The sequence below is a fragment of the Mobula hypostoma genome, chromosome 2 (assembly GCF_963921235.1).
Source record: "Mobula hypostoma chromosome 2, sMobHyp1.1, whole genome shotgun sequence".
Taxonomy (NCBI): Eukaryota; Metazoa; Chordata; class Chondrichthyes; order Myliobatiformes; family Myliobatidae; genus Mobula; species Mobula hypostoma.
The window spans coordinates 198,724,744-198,742,648 of NC_086098.1; the positions used below are offsets into that span (position 1 = coordinate 198,724,744).

Below are 17,905 nucleotides of genomic sequence, written 5' to 3' on the forward strand. Positions count from 1 at the left end.
ACAAGGTAATGATTTTATAAAAGGGAAATCATATTTTATCAATCTATTGAAGTTCTTTGGAACAGTTAACATGTGCTGTGAATAAAGTAGAAGCAAAAGATACAAAATAGTTCGATTTCCAGAAAACATTTGATAAGTTGTCATGTCATAAGTTATTGGTGGAGACAAAAGATTATGGTATAGGAGTTAAAATACAAATGTTGATGAAGGATTAGTTGGCTAACATGGGAAAAAAAGAGCATAAACAGATCTATTTCTGATTGGCAGTATATAATGAGTAATGTGCCATGGGACAGACACTGAGGCCTCAAATTTTTAAAATTTATGCAAACTACTGGATATAAAAGCACTGAAAGCACAAATTCACAGATGACACAAAAATAGATAGGAAAATAAAGAGCTGCAAATGGGAAAAATGATAGATTAATTGCTTTGGAGTATTGTCTCACACAAAAGAAGTATAACGTGTGGAAATACAAAACTGTCCATTCTGACAGGAGAAATAAATAAATGCTGACTGTCTAAATGTTGAGAGATTGCAAAGGGATCTGGGGATCTTGGCACCTGCTTTACAAAGGGTTGATTTGCAGATGCAGCAAATGATTAGGAAAACAAACAGAAAATCATCACGTATTTCAAGGGGGGACTAAATGCAGCACATAGGAACTCAGTTAACAGGCTCCCGGTCAATAACCATCCACTCACTCTCCCACCAACTCTCAGTTGCAGCAGTTGGTCCTGTCCACAGGTTGCAATGCACTAATACTCCTTAGATGACACCTTCTAAACCATGACATCTACCAGCTAGAAGGATAAGGATAGCAAAAGTTTGGGAACTTAATGACTTTGAAATAGATTGCTTTTCATTTACCATCAAGAGTCAAAATCCTGGAAGTCCCTAACAGCATTGTTAGGGTACACACAACTCAATGATTGCAGTGTTTCAAGGAAGCTCGCCACCACCTTCTCAAAGGACAGCTAGGAATAAGCAATTAAATGCTGCCTCCGCCTGCAAAGCCCACATCACTTAAATGAATATATCAAGGAAAATTAGGGAGATTATGCTTCAGTTTGATAAGACATTGATGAAGCCTGACCTGGAGCACTATGGACAGTATTTGTCTCCTTATTTAAGCAAAGATGATAATGTATTGGAAGATTTACTAGACTAATGCACCAGAAGGTGTGCAATTTTATTAAGAAATGTTGGACAGGTTAGGTTTTTATTTCCTGGAGCTTAGAACAGCAAGAAGAGACATGGTTGAACTATATCAGATTCTGAAGTGACAATGTGAATTCAGAGAATTCATTTCCTTTGGTGAGAGACTGTCGAATTAGGATTCACAGTTAAAGAATAAAGGTCTTGACCCACTAAGATCGAGAGGAGACAAAATGTTCTCTGTCTAGTGTTTATGAGTCATCAATCGTAATCTTATTGAATGACAGAGTAAACTCAAGGGGCAATGGAGCCTGTTTCAACTCCTAATTCACTTTTTTCCATTACCTTGCCTCTTCTTATCTCTGTAGTCTTATCCAGCCCTCGACTTCTGGGAGCCTGTTACTCTTCATTATTCCCAGGTTTAAAAATAATACCATTATTTGCAGCTGTAGCATCTCTCCTTCTCATTTAAGAGTTCCTTAAATCCTACCTTTTTTTTAAATAAGCATTTGGTCATATGTCCTAATATCTCTTTATGTTATTTGATTTCAAATTTAATTTGCTAAAATTCTCAGGACTTTAAAGCTCAAAGTATTTTGTTATCAAAGTACATATATATCACCATACACAACCCTGAGATTCATTTTCTTGCAGGCATACTCAATAAATTCACAATAGAATAATAACCATAATAAAATCACTGAAAGGCCAAACCAACTTTGGCACTCAAATAGTGCGCAAAAGACAAAGCTTGTGCAAATACATAAAGAAAGAGACATTAACAATAAATAAATAAGCAATAAATATTGAGTAACTAAATAATGAGAAGAACCTCATTTCATGTTGGATTTAACATTTTTTATGCTGGGTTAGAGTGCCAAAGCTATTCTTGTGGTTCGGAACCTGGAGATTATCTCCAGTTTATGCACAAAAGAAAATATTCTTTTAAGTGATAATGCCAGTGTAGAATATAATTTGATTTACAAAGTGCTCTTTCAGTTTTGAACTAACTGTATGCAGATCCATGGGTATTCATTAAGGTCCTCAAACTTTTAAATACAAAGATTGCTATGTAGCTTGCATGGTGAATAATATTCAGGGAATATTATCTTATTAAATGTATCATTAACTACTAAACAAGTTGGTTAACATTATAGACACTGTAGATTATGACAGATGAACTGTCATTTGTGATTTCTAAAAGCAAACAGCAACACACATTATTCATAATACTGTAACTCTACAACCTTATTTGAAGACAATCAAGCTAACTGAGTTACCTTTCAATAATTCATTGAACTAACTACGAACAATATCTTCACATGGGGAATTCATAACAATCTAAAGCAAAATATCACGACCTGGAAAGTGGGCCCCGATTTTAAATGGTGGAGGTATCAGATGTTTCGCAGCCCATATTGATCTGTTCAAAAAGTACTTGCATTACATCAACCCAAATTAGTAAACCTGAATTAGACCAAGACAGCTTTTCTGAGGACCCTGGTGAAATGGAAATAGCATGGTGAAATGGCAGGAATAAGACAATGTTTTCCTATACCCTCAAAGGATACCAATCCATTTATGCTAAGCTGGAAGTTTACAGCGTTACCTACCAGGAATCATTAAGTTTGAGAGTCAGGAAGTCAGACATCCCACCCTGCAAAAACTCATTTCAGGGAGGTAGCACCATCAATTTGCGGGAGACTTCCGGGAGAGGTGTGATGTCTGCGATAGAGTAGCTCCTTAGCAGCTGTCCAGCTAGTTTAAATAACATTAGCTATGCTAATGAATGAATGACACTTGTTAAACTCACCTCAACATGACTTTTACATTTTAACCCACCACGGGCAATAGAAAAGTCACTGTTGCAAACAGTGCAGCGAGCAACACTGTCATTATTTTTGACCCCTATTAGGCAGGGGTACACTTTAGAGTAGTCTGGGGTGACGTACATTCTATATTTTCTTTTTTTGGAACACTCTGCAACTCTGACTTTCTTTGGAACTCTCTCGCGCACGCTCTCTCATTCGTGGTTGCTCTCATTCGCTCTTGCTTTCTTGCTCTCGCTCTCTCTCTTTCTCTCGTGGTCGCTCTCACTCACGCTTGCTTTCTTGCTCTCGCTCTCGCGCTTGCTTGCTCTTGCGCTCACTCTCTCACTCTTCCTCGCGCATTCTCTCATGCTCGCTCTCAAAAAATCAATTTCCCGGACATTATATATAACTTGAGGGCATCAGGGAGCCACTATTAATATGCGGGAGACTCCTGGAACTTCCGGGAGAGGTGGGATGTCTGGGAAGTTGCAGCTAGATAGAACACTGGTTAGACCATGTCTGGAGTGTTGCATTCAGTTCTGGTTGCTCCATTATAGAAAGCGTATGGAGACTTTGGAGAAGGTTACCAAGATGCTACCAGAATTAGAAAGTCACGATTGGACAGAATTGATTTTTTTTCCTGGAGCAGTGGAAGTTGAGGGGAGACCCGAGGGAAGTTCGTAAAATTATGAGAGGCCTAGGCAGAAGGCATCTTTTTCCCTGCTTCAAAATGTATAATATAGGGCTGCATTTAGGGTGAGAAAGAGAAAATTCAAAGGAGATGTATGGGGCAAGTTTTGTTTTTAGACAGACAGCGCTGGGTGCCTTGAGTGCGCTGCCAGGAGTCAGAATGGAGGCAAAGATGATAGAGGTGTTTAAAAAGCTCTTAGATAAGCATCACGATTGTGCAGAAAATGTAGGGATATGGACTTTGTGTTGGTAGAAAGGGTTAGTTAAGCATTTAATTACCAGTTCAACTAATTTAGCACAATGCTGTGGGCAGAGATCTTGTCCCTGTGATACAATATTCTATATTCTATGTTAACTGAGTTACTTTACGTAGCAGAGAGGTAGGGGAGGCCAATGGGTTGAACAGGGAGAATGTCTGTAAAAGGGTGAGATGATATTGCTATTACTTTTATGGAGAGCTAAGTTGCTTTGTCTGTGTAAAATCTCCCTATTGTGGAGTCTAGATGACATTGTACCCCCTACCTACTGGGACATTCCCAGCAGGCCAGAACATAAAGAATGAAAAGGGAGGAATGGCAGACACAAGAGACCAATTTTGATGTAAGCAAAAATAAAGAAAAAGTTATCTGAAGTTGGAGAATGAGAAATGAGATGTTGTTCCATGAAATTATAGTCGCCAACTTTAACCAGGCCTGTTTGAAGAAAACCCTGCCTGAATACCACGAGCATGTAACCTGTTGGAGAGGTCCAAACACACTAGACCACTGCTACACCATGATAAGGAATGCCTATCATTCCTTCGTGAGACCACACTTTGGCAAGTCGGATCATTTGGCTGTACTCCTGCTTCCTGCATACAGACAGAGCCTAAAGACCAAGGCTCCGGAGATCAAGACAACTAAGAGGTGGTTGACGGAGGCTGAGGAATGGTTACAGGATTGCCTTGCATCAGTGAACTAGGTCTTGTACAAGAATTCATCTGAGGACCTGAGTGACTACAGCAGGGTCATTACAAACTTTATTAAAACAGCTATTGATTAATGTGTCCCCACAAAATCATTCAGGGTTTTCTCCAATCAGAAGGACTGGATGAACAATGAAATCCAGAACCTGCTGACAGCCAGATAAGAGGCATTCAAGACTGGAGATCTACACTGCTACAAGAAGTACAGGTATTATCTTCAGAAAGTCATCTCTCAGGCAAGGTGGAGATTCCGGCCTAGGCTTAAATCAACGAGGGATGCTCGGCAGCTGTGGTGGGGTTTGAATGCCATAACCTCCTACAAAACTAAAGCTTGTGACATAGGAGACAGCAGAGCAGAGCTCAATGCTTTGTACTCTCGCTTTGACCACCAGAACAGGGAGGAACCATCGAGCACCCCCATGTCTCCCAATGATTCTTTGGTCTCAGTATCTGAAGATGACATGTGGACTGCCATCAAGAGAGTGAATCTAAGGAAAGCATCTGCTCCAGGCAGAGTACCTGGCTGAGTGCTGAAGACCGGTGCTGACCAACCAGCTGGTGTATTCACAGACATCTTCAACGTCTCACTCCGGCTGTGTGTGGAAACTACCTGTTTCAAGCAGGCTTCAATTGTACCAGTGCCTAAGAAGAGCGTGGTGACTTGTCCAAATGATTATCGCCTAGTGGCACTTACTTCCACTGTGATTAAGTATTTTGAGAGACTAGTGTTGAAGCATATCAGCTCCTGTCTGAATGGTAACATGGATCCGCTCCAATTTGCCTACCAAAGCATCAGGTCTACAGCAGATGAGATCCCATTGGCTCTTCACACAACCCTGGAACATCTGTGCAACAAAGATCCATACATCATGATGCTCCTTATCAATTACAGCTCAGTATTTAACACTATAATCCCCTCAAAACTAACCAGCAAACTCCAAGACCTGGGCCTCAATACCCTCTTGTGTAATTGGATCCTGGATTTCCTCACTTGTAGACAGTAGTCAGTTGGGATTGGCAAAAACATCTCCTCCACAATCTCCATCAGCTCAGGATCACCGCAGGAATGTGTACTTAGCCCCTTCTCTACTTGTTTTACACCTACGACTGCGTGGCTCAGTACACCTCCAACACCATACACAAGTTTGCTGACGACACCACTGTTGTGAGCTGTATCACAGGGGGTGATGAATCAGCATACAGGAGGGAGAATGAAAACTTGGCTGAGTGGTTCAATAACAATAACCTCTCATTCCATGTCAATAAGACCAAGGAACTGATTGTAGACTTCAGGAAAGGAAAACCACAGGTCCATGAGCCAGTAATCATCGAAGGATCAGAGGTGGAAAGAATCGGTAACTTTAAATTTCTGGATGTCACTATCTCAGAGGACCTGTCCTAGACCCATCATATAATCATTATTGCAAAAAAAGCACAACAATGCCTCTACTTCCTCAGGAGTTTCCCGAGGTTTGGCATGTCACAAAAACTTTGGCAAACTTCTACAGATGTGTGGTGGAAAGTATGTCGACTGGCTGCATTACAGCTGGTCTGGGAACACCAAGGCCTTTGAGCGGAACATGCTTCAAAAAGTAGTGGATTCGGCCCAGTACATCCCAGGCAAAACTTTCACAACCATTGGGGACATCTACACCAGTCATTACCGTAGAAAAGCAGCATCCATTATCAAAGATACTCACCACCCAGGCCATGATCTTTCTCACTGCTGCCATCAGGTAGAAGGTACAAGTGCCTCATGACTCACACCACCAGGTTCCAGAACAGTTACTACTCCTCAACCATCAGGCTCTTGAATAAAAGGGGATAGCTACACTCATTTAGGGACTCTGTTATATTGTTACTTCATGTTCTTTATTTATTGCTATTTATTTATATCTGCTTTTCATAGTTAGTTTACAGTTAACAGTTCCTGATGTTTATAGTTACTGTTCTATAGATTTGCTAAGTATGCCTGCAGACAAAGAATCTCAGGGTTGTATGTGGTGACATGTATGTACTCTGATAATGAATTTTACTTTGATCTTTAAGCTTACATTGGCCTTTATTGTAACAGTGTAGGAAATCACAGACAGAGAGATCAGAGAGCGAGTGAGATAGTGAATTACAAAGGCAAATCAGATTCACTCCTTTGGACAGGTGAACACAGGTGTTCCACAAATTGATCACTGAATAAGCAGTTGGTTTCTCCAATGCATAGGAAGACATTGTGAAAACCAAATGTAGTGTACTGGACTGGAAAAAGGGCAATTTTTCCTGGAAAGACTGGATCCCTGGTCGATGGGAAGAGAAAAGCTGAAGGACAACCACTGCATCCCCTGTGATTGCAAAAAGTGAAAAATAGTGAGTGGGGATAGAAGATCAGACCAGAGAGTCATAAAGGGTATAATGCCTTTGAAAGGGGAGTGGAATTATGTGTTCAATGGGGAATCTTCTTGGAGCTGGTGGAAACTGCAGAAGATGATCTGCTGAACGTGGATGCTGGTGGTGTGCAAAGTAAGGAACAGAGGAACTCTATTCTTGCTCTAGCCAGAGGAAAAGGATTGAGAGCAGAAATACAGGAAGTAGGTGATACGTGATAAACGGGAGGGTCATGACTCAGGAAGGAAGACATTTCAGAGCTATCACATGATCAGAGTTAGCAATCAAAGATAAAGTTACATTGAAAGCACCTTGTGGCAAAACAAGCAGATGACAAGATCTTTCTGTCTCTGTCTCTGGAGACAGCTTATCCACTGATGTCTACTATAAGCCTACTGACTCTCGCAGCTATCTGGACTATTCCTCTTCTCACCCTGTCTCTTGCAAAAACGCCATCCCCTTCTTGCAATTCCTCCGTCTCCGTCACATCTGTTCTCAGAATGAGGCTTTTCATTCTAGGACGAGGGAGATGTCTTCCTTTTTTAAAGAAAGGGGCTTCCCTTCCTCCACTATCAACTCTGCTCTTAAACGCATCTCCCCCATTTCACGTACATCTGCTCTCACTCCATCCTCCCGCCACTCCACTAGGAATAGGGTTCCCCTGGTCCTCACCTACCACCCCACCAGCCTCCGGGTCCAACATATTATTCTCCGTAACTTCCGCCACCTCCAACGGGATCCCACCACTAAGCACATCTTTCCCTCCCCCCCCCTGCATTCCGCAGGGATCGCTCCCTACGCAACTCCCTTGTCCATTCGTCCCCCCCATCCCTCCCCACGAATCTCCCTCCTGGCACTTATCCGTGTAAGCAGAACAAGTGCTACACATGCCCTTACACTTCCTCCCTTACCACCATTCAGGGCCCCAAACAGTCCTTCCAGGTGAGGCAACACTTCACCTGTGAGTCGACTGGGGTGATATACTGCGTCCGGTGCTCCTGATGTGGCCTTTTATATATTGGCGAGACCCGACGCAGACTGGGAGACCGCTTTACTGAACATCTACGCTCTGTCCGCCAGAGAAAGCAGGATCTCCCAGTGGCCACACATTTTAATTCCACATCCCATTCCCATTCTGACATGTCTACCCACGGCCTCCTCTACTGTATAGATGAAGCCACACTCAGGTTGGAGGAACAACACCTTATATTCCGTCTGGGTAGCCTCCAACCTGATGGCATGAACATCGACTTCTCTAACTTCCGCTAAGGCCCCACCTCCCCCTCGTACCCCATCTGTTACTTATTTTTATGCACACATTCTTTCTCTCACTCTTTTTCTCCCTCTGTCCTTCTGAATATACCTCTTGCCCATCCTCTGGGTCCCCCCCCCCCCGTCTTTCTTCCCGGAGCTCCTGTCCCATGATCCTCTCGTATCCCCTTTTGCCTATCACCTGTCCAGCTCTTGGCTCTATCCCTCCCCCTCCTGTCTTCTCCTATCATTTTGGATCTCCCCCTCCCCCTCCAACTTTCAACTCCCTTACTCACTCTTCCTTCAGTTAGTCCTGACGAAGGGTCTCGGCCTGAAACGTCGACTGCACCTCTTCCTACAGATGCTGCTTGGCCTGCTGCGTTCACCAGCAACTTTGATGTGTGTTGTTAGATGACAAGTTTTGATAGCTCTTTCTCATCCATTGTGGAAGATTCTCAAGGATTAGAATGCACAGAAACGGTCCTCTTAGCACCTGAAAAATCATTCATCACCTCTTGCCGCTTCAGTTTCTACAAAGATTTATTTTTGGATTCCTAACCTTTTCCTAAACACTTAAATCAATGCGAATGCAGTTGTAAGGTTCGTTGGGAGCATCTCTTATTTCAATTTCCTCTTCTTCTCACAGCCTTGATGACTTTATATTATTCAAACCTAGCATTGGTGGTAAATTCCTAACTGTCCTCAAGACAATGGGAAGCACAGCAGCATAACACTATGACGGTGCCAGAGACACAGGTACAATTCCACCACTGTCTGTAAGAAGTCCATACGTTCTCCCCAGAATCACGTGGATTTCCTCTGGGTGCTCTGATTTCCTCCCTCACTTCAAAGATGTACGAGTTGGTAGGTTCATTGGTCACATGGGTGTATTTGGGTGGTGCAGACTCATGGTCCCAGAAGGGTCTGTTACCATGCTGCATTTCTAAATAAAATAAGAAATAAATAAGAAGATTCTTGAACTGCTGTCGACCTTCTGGTGAAAGTAAACCTGCAGAGTTATTGGTTCATTGTTTTAGCAGTTACACCCAGTACAAGTGAAGAAATAGCAATATATTCCCAAGTAAGGTTAGTGTGTGGCTTGGTGGGAAGCAGGCAGTTGATACCTGCTGCCCTTGTCTTGTTGCTGGCAGAAGTGACAATTTTGGATGGTTTCAATTGCAGTCACCAAGCTAAGTAATGATAGCACATGTTCTCATTGGTACATACTACACTCGTAGTAAGTGGAAGAAGATGGAGAATGAAAACTTAATCTGGTAGGCTAAATCGAGATTGCCAATTGGTTGACTGGCGTATTCTTCCAACACCTTTTGGACCAAAGACCAAACTCTGATAATGAGGTCTATCAATTCAAATTAACCAGCATGAATATGCAACCTGAAGACCCTCTTGCACCAAACCTGTTATCATTTAATCATGAGGAAGTCACGTCAATTTCTATATTTCTACTAATATAGCAATGTACTCCAGCAAATTTCTACCAATGTACCTTGGAGAGCATTCTGACTGGTTGCATTAGAGCCCGATTTGAAGGCTCTAAGAACAAAAATGGTTGCAGGAGGCTGTAAACTCAGCCAGCTCCATCATGGGCACAAGACTCCCCATCATCGAGGACATCTTCAAAAGCTGGTGCCTCAAGAAGGCAGCATATATAATTAAGAACCTCTCACCATCCAGGACATGCCATCTTCTCATTACTACCACCAGGAACGAGGCACAGGAGCCTGAAAGTGCACACTCAACATTTTTGGAACAACTCCTTACCCTCCACGATTGGTCCATGAACCCATGAACACTAACTATTTCTTTTTTCAACCATTTATTTATTTTACTTTTTATTGTAACCTACAGCAATATATTTAATGTCTTGCACGGTACTGCTGCCACAAGACAACAAATCTCACATTAGTCAGTGATAATAAACTTGATTCTGGTTCATTAAATTCAGCCGTTACCCCTCAACTGTGCATTCCTCCTCTCTCCAGCCAGTCAGAGCAGAGCCTTCAGACCCAATCCTACATTCCAGACCCACTTTTTCTCCCAATCTTAAAACTATTTCTTAATTTTCTGTCAACCATTGGCCATTTCCATTTCTTACCCTTACTTTTACTACCCTTACTAGCCAATAATATAAAGCAGGAAAAAAGTTTTCTCGATTACATAAAGAAAAAATGGGAGGTGAGAGTTGATTTTGGAGGACTGAAAAATGATGCTGGTGAGGTAGTAATGGGGGACAAAAAGATGGCAGATGAACTTAATAAGTACTTTGCACTGAGGAAGGCACTATCAGTGTGCCACAGGTCTGTGAGTGTCAGGAAGCAGGAGTGAGTGCCATTGCTATTATAAAGGAAAAAGTGCTAGGCAAACTCAAAGGTCTTAAGGAGGGTAAGTCACCTGGACCAGATGCACTACATCCCAGAGTCCTGAGAATGATTTCTGGAGAGATAGCCGATGCATTGGTCATGATCTTTCAACAATCACTTGATTCTGACATGGTCCTGGAGGACTGGAAGATTGCAAATGTCATTCCACTCTCTAAGAAAGGAGGAAGGCGAAAGAAAGGAAACTATAGGCCACACACATCAAAGTTGCTGATGAACGCAGCAGGCCAGGCAGCATCTCTAGGAAGAGGTACAGTCGACGTTTCAGGCCGAGACCCTTTGTCAGGACTACAGGCCAGTTAGCTTAACTTCGGTGGTTGGGAAAGAGTTGGAATCTATTATTAAAGATGAGGTTTTGGGGTACTTGGAGACTAATGACAAAATAAGTCAAAGTCAGCATGGTTTCTGTAGAGGCAAATCTTGCCTGACAAATCCGTTAAGAGTTCATCAAGGAAGTAACAAGCAGGGTGGACAAAGGAGAGGCAGTGGATGTCCTTTACTTGGATTTTCAGAAGGCATTTGATAAGGTGCCACACATGAGGATGCTTAACAGGATAAACTCCTATGGTGTTACAGGAAAGATAATAGCATGGATAACAGAATGGCTGACAGGCAGGAGGCAGCGTTTGGGAGTAAAAGGGGCCTTTTCTGGTTGGCTGCCAGTGACTAGTGATGTTCCTCAGGGGGTCAGTATTGGGACTGCTACTTTTCACATTGATTGCCAATGATTTGGGTAATGGAATTGATGGCTTTGTGGCCAAGTTTGTGGATATGAAGATAGGTGGAGGGGTAGGTAGTGCTGAGGTACTGCGATTGCAGCAGGACTTAGACAAATTGGAAGAATGCGCAAAAAATTGGCAGGCAGAATAGTGTTGGGACATGTAGGATAGTGCATTTTGGTGAAAGGAATGATAGTGCAGACTATTATCTAAATGGGGAGAAGCTTCAAACATCAGAGGTTTACAGGGACTTAGGAGTCCTCATGCAAGACTTCCAGAAAGTTAATTTGCAGGTTGAGTCTGTGGTAAAGAAGGCAAATGCAATGTTGCCATTTATTTCAAGAGGAATAGAATATAAAAGGAGATAATATAAAATGAGCCTTTACAAGACAATAGTCAGGCTGCACTTGGAGTATTGTCAACTGTTTTGGGCCCTATATCTCCGAAAGGATGTGTTGTCATTGGAGAAAGGTCAGAGGATGTTCATTAGGACGATTCCAGGAATGAAGGGATTAATGTATGAGGAGCATTTGGCAGCTTTGGGCCTGTACTCGTTACAATTTAGAAGAATGCAGGGGGATCTCATTGAAACCTACTAAATGTTGAAAGGACGAGACAGGGTGGATGTGGAGAGGATGTTTCCTATGGTGGGGATATCCAGAACTAGAGGGCACAGCCTCAAAATTGAGGGGCGACATTTTAGAACAGAGGTAAAGAGGAACTTTTTAAGCTAGAGAGTAGTGAATCTGTGAATGCTCTGCCACAGACTGTGGTGGAGTCCAAGTCCATGGGTATATTTAAGACAGACGTTGATAGTTTCCTGATTGGTCAGGGCACCAAAGGATATGGTGAGAAGGCAGGTATATAGGGTTGAGTGGGATCTGGGATCAGCTTGATGGGATGGTGGAGCAGACCTGATGGGCTGAATGGCCTACTTTAGCTCCTATCTATTATGGTCTTATATTCTTTTCTGTGACAGACCTTAGAAAATATATAGTGTTGTGCTACTTCAATTTTGAATTGTGCATTAAAACCATTTGGCTCCATTCATTTTATGACATTTTATGATTTTAACAGAAAGCCTTTTCAAAATTGCTCTTGTGCTCACAAGTGTGAGGAACATTAGTGCTTAGATACAGCAATCATTCAATGTTAGATATCCAGAGCGAGCATTATGTGATCTCAGGTCAAGTTTAGCATGGTTAGATGTAGAGATGAGTTCCTTTATACTGGGCTCACGGCGCACTACAGCCTCAACTTAATGCTAATGTCTTCAATGCACTAGTGAGACATTTTCCACAAAAGTCATTTCCCGACCCAAGTAAGACTGCTTGATAGCACCAAATTATGAACAATTTTGAGCCAGGCTGAGACATTGATGATTATAATGTAAATCAGACATTTTGCAGTGGGAGCTCCTCACAAAAGACGTGTTGGCCCACTCATGCTACATGCTTAATGTGTTGTTCCAAATACTGTGGAATTTTGGAGACTATATGAATAGTTTAACACTTGCTTGTTATTAGAAAGACAGCATCAAATCTTGCTACAACTGCTGTAACGCACTGGAATCAAGAACTCAGTGTATGTCAAGGACATAAAGACAGAAAAGTTTAAAAATTACTTGATTGTTTTGCAGATTACAAAATTATCCACGATGGAATTTGGCAGAATAGTTCTTCTTTTGCCAGTTCCAATATTATGGGTTGAATGGTCTCCCTCTGTAACCTAAATCTATACTAAAAAAATTACTTTCATTTATAAACACTACTCACAACAGTTTACGGTGAAGTATTCATTGCACTCCTAAAAGTAGTTAACTGTTTTATTGTAGTAGAGATGAAACAAACAGCTAAGCATCTCTTCTTTCAGAAATTAATACATTCTCACTTTTTTTTTTGTTTCTTGAAATCTAGAGACTTTAGCTGAATAACAAAAGAGAGGGGATATTTTTCTTTTTAAGTTTAAACATTCTATAGCCACAAGTGAGAATCAGATTATGTTTTCCATTTTATGACTGCAAATAAATGGAACTGACCTCCATAAAAAGAATTTAATATGCTCAAATGAGGAGTTGCATAATTATTTTGTAAAGAATAATGGCAGAAAAAACATGGGTAAGTATAATTTGGAGATAAGCAAGAAGGAAATATTGGAGAAAGGTTTAAAAGAGTGAAAATGAACAATTTTGGATTCATATTCAGATGTACATTGGACATCTTTATAGAGAATACCAGAAATGAAACCCTTTATAAATAATTTCAAGCAAAATATGCAGTCAAACATGAAAATTCAAGTCACAGATTTTAAATAAAATGACCATTATTGATGTTGTTTGGGAGCAACCTAAACAGGAGCAAGGCTGTTAATGAACAGGTTTAGAAATATCAGAATTTGGCTGTAAGTAGTTACAATAAGATCTTTCACAAGTATCATCAGGAATGATTCACACTTTTAATATGGCCTAACTCTCAAAAAAATGTACACCTTACACCTTCAGTACTAGCACTAAAATACACTTCATTCACTTTTTTTTATCTACATGGCATATTTTGAAGAGCCAAATAACATAGTACAGTCACAACATGCTATTACGTTGCCAGCGGCCCGGGTTCAATTCTGCCACTGTCTGTATGTTCACACAGTGACCACATGTGATTCCTCTGGGTCCTCTGGTTTTCCCCCCTATTTCAAAGAGGTACAGATTAGTAGGTTAATTGGTCACATTGGTGTATTTGGGCAGTGTAGGTCCATTGGGCTGGAAGGGTCTATTACAATGCTGTATCTCTAAATAAAATAGCAAAATCTATTGGACTGGGTAGAAGGGGTGTGGCACTCTAAGTAGGGTTACACTTGGAGATCCAGGAAATTAATACAGAAAGAAATACTTCTTAAAAATGAGATCTTTTTCATACCATATTTAACTGTGTGAGGAGATGTTTTAATTCTGGTTGCCGTTGCTTTACTATGGTCAGCAAGTCCTCTCTCATTGCGTCCTTTAGTTCCAAAAACTTTTCCAACAATACTGGAATCTGCCATTTCTGCAAGATGACAACAATCTCTCAGATTTTGTCACTCATGAATTTACATAACAGCTTAGGTATCATTAATACAAACACTGAAACATAACATTTCATGTTCACCTTGTACAGGAACAAGAAAGAATTAAATCTATCTTGATTGATCTAGGAAATTCATATCCTATTATATCTTCTATGACACCTTTCTGGTTTATCATCAGGTATTATTTCAGCTTTTCTATTTCCTCTTGCTTCCAATAAATATGTCAGAGTGGCTCTATTGATAGCACATTTGTCAAAGTCATAAACTAATACAGCATGGAAAAAAGCCCTTCAGCCCATCTAGTCCATGCACACCACAGCATCTTTCCTGCTAGTCTCAGTTGCCTGTGTTTGGCTCATAAATGTCCAAGCCTTTCCCTGCCATGTACCCAGAGGAAAAGGGCTTAGAGGACGTTGGCCAAAAGCCTCTTCAATATTGCAGTTGTACACACCTCAACTACTTGCTCTGGCAGCTCATTCCAAGTACTCACTAGCCTCTGTGTAAAGAAGTTACTTCTCAAATTACCTCTCTTTTTAATCTCTCCCCTCTTATCCTGTTTCTCTGCCCTCTAGTTTTGGACTCCTCAACCCGAGAGAAAAAACCTTGATTTAAGTTGTTGCAAGTTTTAAAAAACAGTAGAGTGTGCAATCCAGGGGAACATTTCAATCTAACAATATGAACTGCTGCAATTTTGAAGCTACAATCTCATGAATTAGACATTAAATTCCTTGTTACAGACTTTATGTGGAACATTAGAAATCTCATGGCTATAACTGAGAAACAGTGAGAAATTGCTTATACAGAGGTTACTCTACATTTTAAATGTCCCCGTGGCATCCTGTAGGCTTGCCTTACAGAAGGGGTAAGAGTGAGAAGATTAAGATGGAATTCCAGACCTCAGGGCTTTTGTAGTCAAAGGTAAGACACCAGTTGTGCAGCAATAAAAAGAGAAAATGCTTCAGAGATTAAATTGAAGGAATACATATTTCATGGCAGACTGAAGCTTATAGTATTCGATAGCAGGAAGAAAATAAATGAATTTGGAGGATGAAGATTTTAGAAACAAAACATGGTTAAAGCAGGAGCAAATATAAGTCAGCCAATGCAAGAGGGCAGAGTTTTGGATAAGACCATAAGGCATAGGGGCAGAATTAGGCCAGTTGGCTCATCGAGTCTGCTCCATGATTCCATCATAGCTGGTTCATTATCTCTGTCAGTCCCATTTTCTGCCACCTCCCTGTAACTTTTGATGCCCTAACTAATCAACAAACTATCAACATCCACTTTAAGTACCCCCAATGACTTGGCCTCCACAGCTGTATCAATGAATTCCACAGATTCACTACCCTCTGGCTAAAGGGATTCCTCCTCATCTTTAATTGAAATGGACATCCCTCAATTCTGAGGCTGTGCCCTAGAGTCACCCACTATAGGAGACATTTTTCCTACATCCACTGCATCCAGATCTTTCAATATTTGATGGGTTTCAATGCAATCCTCCTTCATTCATCTGAACTCCAGCGAGTACAGGCCCGGAGCAATCAAGCACGACTCATATGTTATCCCTTTCATTCATGGAATCATTCTCATGAACCTCTTCTGGACCTTCTTCTATGCCAGCATATCTTTTCTTGGATAGGGGGCCCAAAAATGCCCACAATACTCCAAGTGTGGTCTGACCAATACTTTATAAAGCTTCAGCATTACATCCTAGCACGTATATTCCAGCCCTATCAAAATGAATGTTAACATTACATTTGCCTTCCTTACCACCGACTCAACCTGCAAGTTAACCTTAGGGAATCCCGCACAAGGACTCCTAAGTCTCTTCGCACCTCTGATTTTGAATTGTCTCCCCGTTTCAAAAATAAAAGTTGGAATGATAAGGTTTAATATATAGATAAGTAAACATTTCCTCAAGTCCTAACTGACACAACCATGGTGGATCTCATCAGCATGAACGATGAGTCAGCATACAGAAAGCAGGTGCAGCGACTAACAGACTAGTGCAGAGCCAACAACCTGTCTCTGAATGTAAACAAAACAAAAGAGATGGCTGTTGACTTCAGGAGGACACGGAGCGACCACTCTCTGCTGAATATCGACGACTCCTCCGTAGAGATCGTTAAGAGCACCAAATTTCTTGGTGTTCACCTGGCGGAGTATCTCACCTGGTCCCTCAACACCAGCTCCATAGCAAAGAAAGCCCAGCAGCGTCTCTGCTTTCTGTGAAGGCCGAGAAAAGTCCATCTCCCACCCCCCATCCTCACCACGTTCTACAGAGGTTGTATTGAGAGCATCCTGAGCAGCTGCATCATGGCCTGGTTCGGAAATTGTACCATCTCGGATCGCAAGACCCCGCAGCGGATAGTGAGGTCAGCAGAGAAGATCATCGGGGCCTCTCTTCCCACCATCACAGACAGTTACATCACACTCTGCATCCGTAAAGCAAACAGTATTATGAAGGACCCCACGCACCCCTCATATAAACTCTTCTCCCTCCTGCCATCTGGAAAAAGGCACCGAAGCGTTCGGGCTCTCACGACCAGACTATGTAAGTTTCTTCCCCCAAGCCATCAGACTCCTCAATATCCACAGCCTGGCTTGACACCAACCTACTATACCCTCTACTGTGCCTACTGTCTTGTTTATTATTTATTGTAGTGCCTGCACTGTTTTGTGCACTTTATGTAGTCCTGGATAGGTCTATAGTCTAGTGTAGTTTTTGTGTTTTTTTCTTCCGTAGTTCAGTGTAGTTTTTGTAATGTTTCATGTAGCACCATGGTCCTGGAAAACGTTGTCTCATTTTTACTATGTTCTGTACCGGCAGTTATGGTTGAAATGACAATAAAAAGTGACTTGACTTGACTTGACATTATTTCCTCATCTAATACTAACAAAAATTTTCAAGGATTCTATCCAATCCACTTCAAGACCATAAAACATAGGATTAGAATTAGGCTATTCAGCTAATCAAATCTACTCTGCCACTTGATCATGGTTGCTTTATTATTCCCTCTCAAGCTAATCCTCCTGCCTTCTCTCCGTAACCTTTGACACCCTTACTAAATAAGAACCTGTCGATCTCCACTTTATATATTCTCAATGTTTTGGTCTCCACAAAATCACATGCTGCAGTACTGTTCAAAAGTCTTAGGCATATAATTATTGCTAGGGCATCTAAAACTTTTGCACAGTACTGTATTTGTCAAGATGGAGCAGAAAACAAGTTTGTAAATCTGGCATGAACAAAGGATGTTGGGAAAGGCGAGGGTGGAGTGCTGCAAGAGGGGTTTGGGGCAGGTGGCAGAAAAAGAATGCCGGGGCGGGGGGGGGGGGGAGATGGGGAGCTGGCACTGGTGCAGACACACTCAGGCCTGAGACACCAGGCAAGGTCAATTGATTCCAAGCAATTGGTTTATCGATCATTACACAATGTCTCTCTGGTACTTCCCACTCTCTCCCCTCTC

The 17,905-nt window shown here is 41.6% G+C and overlaps 1 protein-coding gene across 1 annotated transcript in view; it reads right to left on the reverse strand.

Moving 5' to 3' along the window:
• The window catches only part of LOC134342794 (zinc finger protein 512B-like), a 128,662-nt gene extending 111,874 nt beyond the window's left edge, over window positions 1-16,788 (reverse strand). The window contains exons 1-2 of the mRNA XM_063041375.1: window positions 16,706-16,788; window positions 14,288-14,413 (exon numbers count right to left, since the gene is read on the reverse strand). Of these exons, the coding sequence (XP_062897445.1) occupies window positions 14,288-14,411 (124 nt within the window). The 5' untranslated portion in view covers window positions 14,412-14,413; window positions 16,706-16,788. The remainder of the gene's footprint in view (window positions 1-14,287; window positions 14,414-16,705) is intronic.
• Window positions 16,789-17,905: the final 1,117 nt, after the last annotated feature.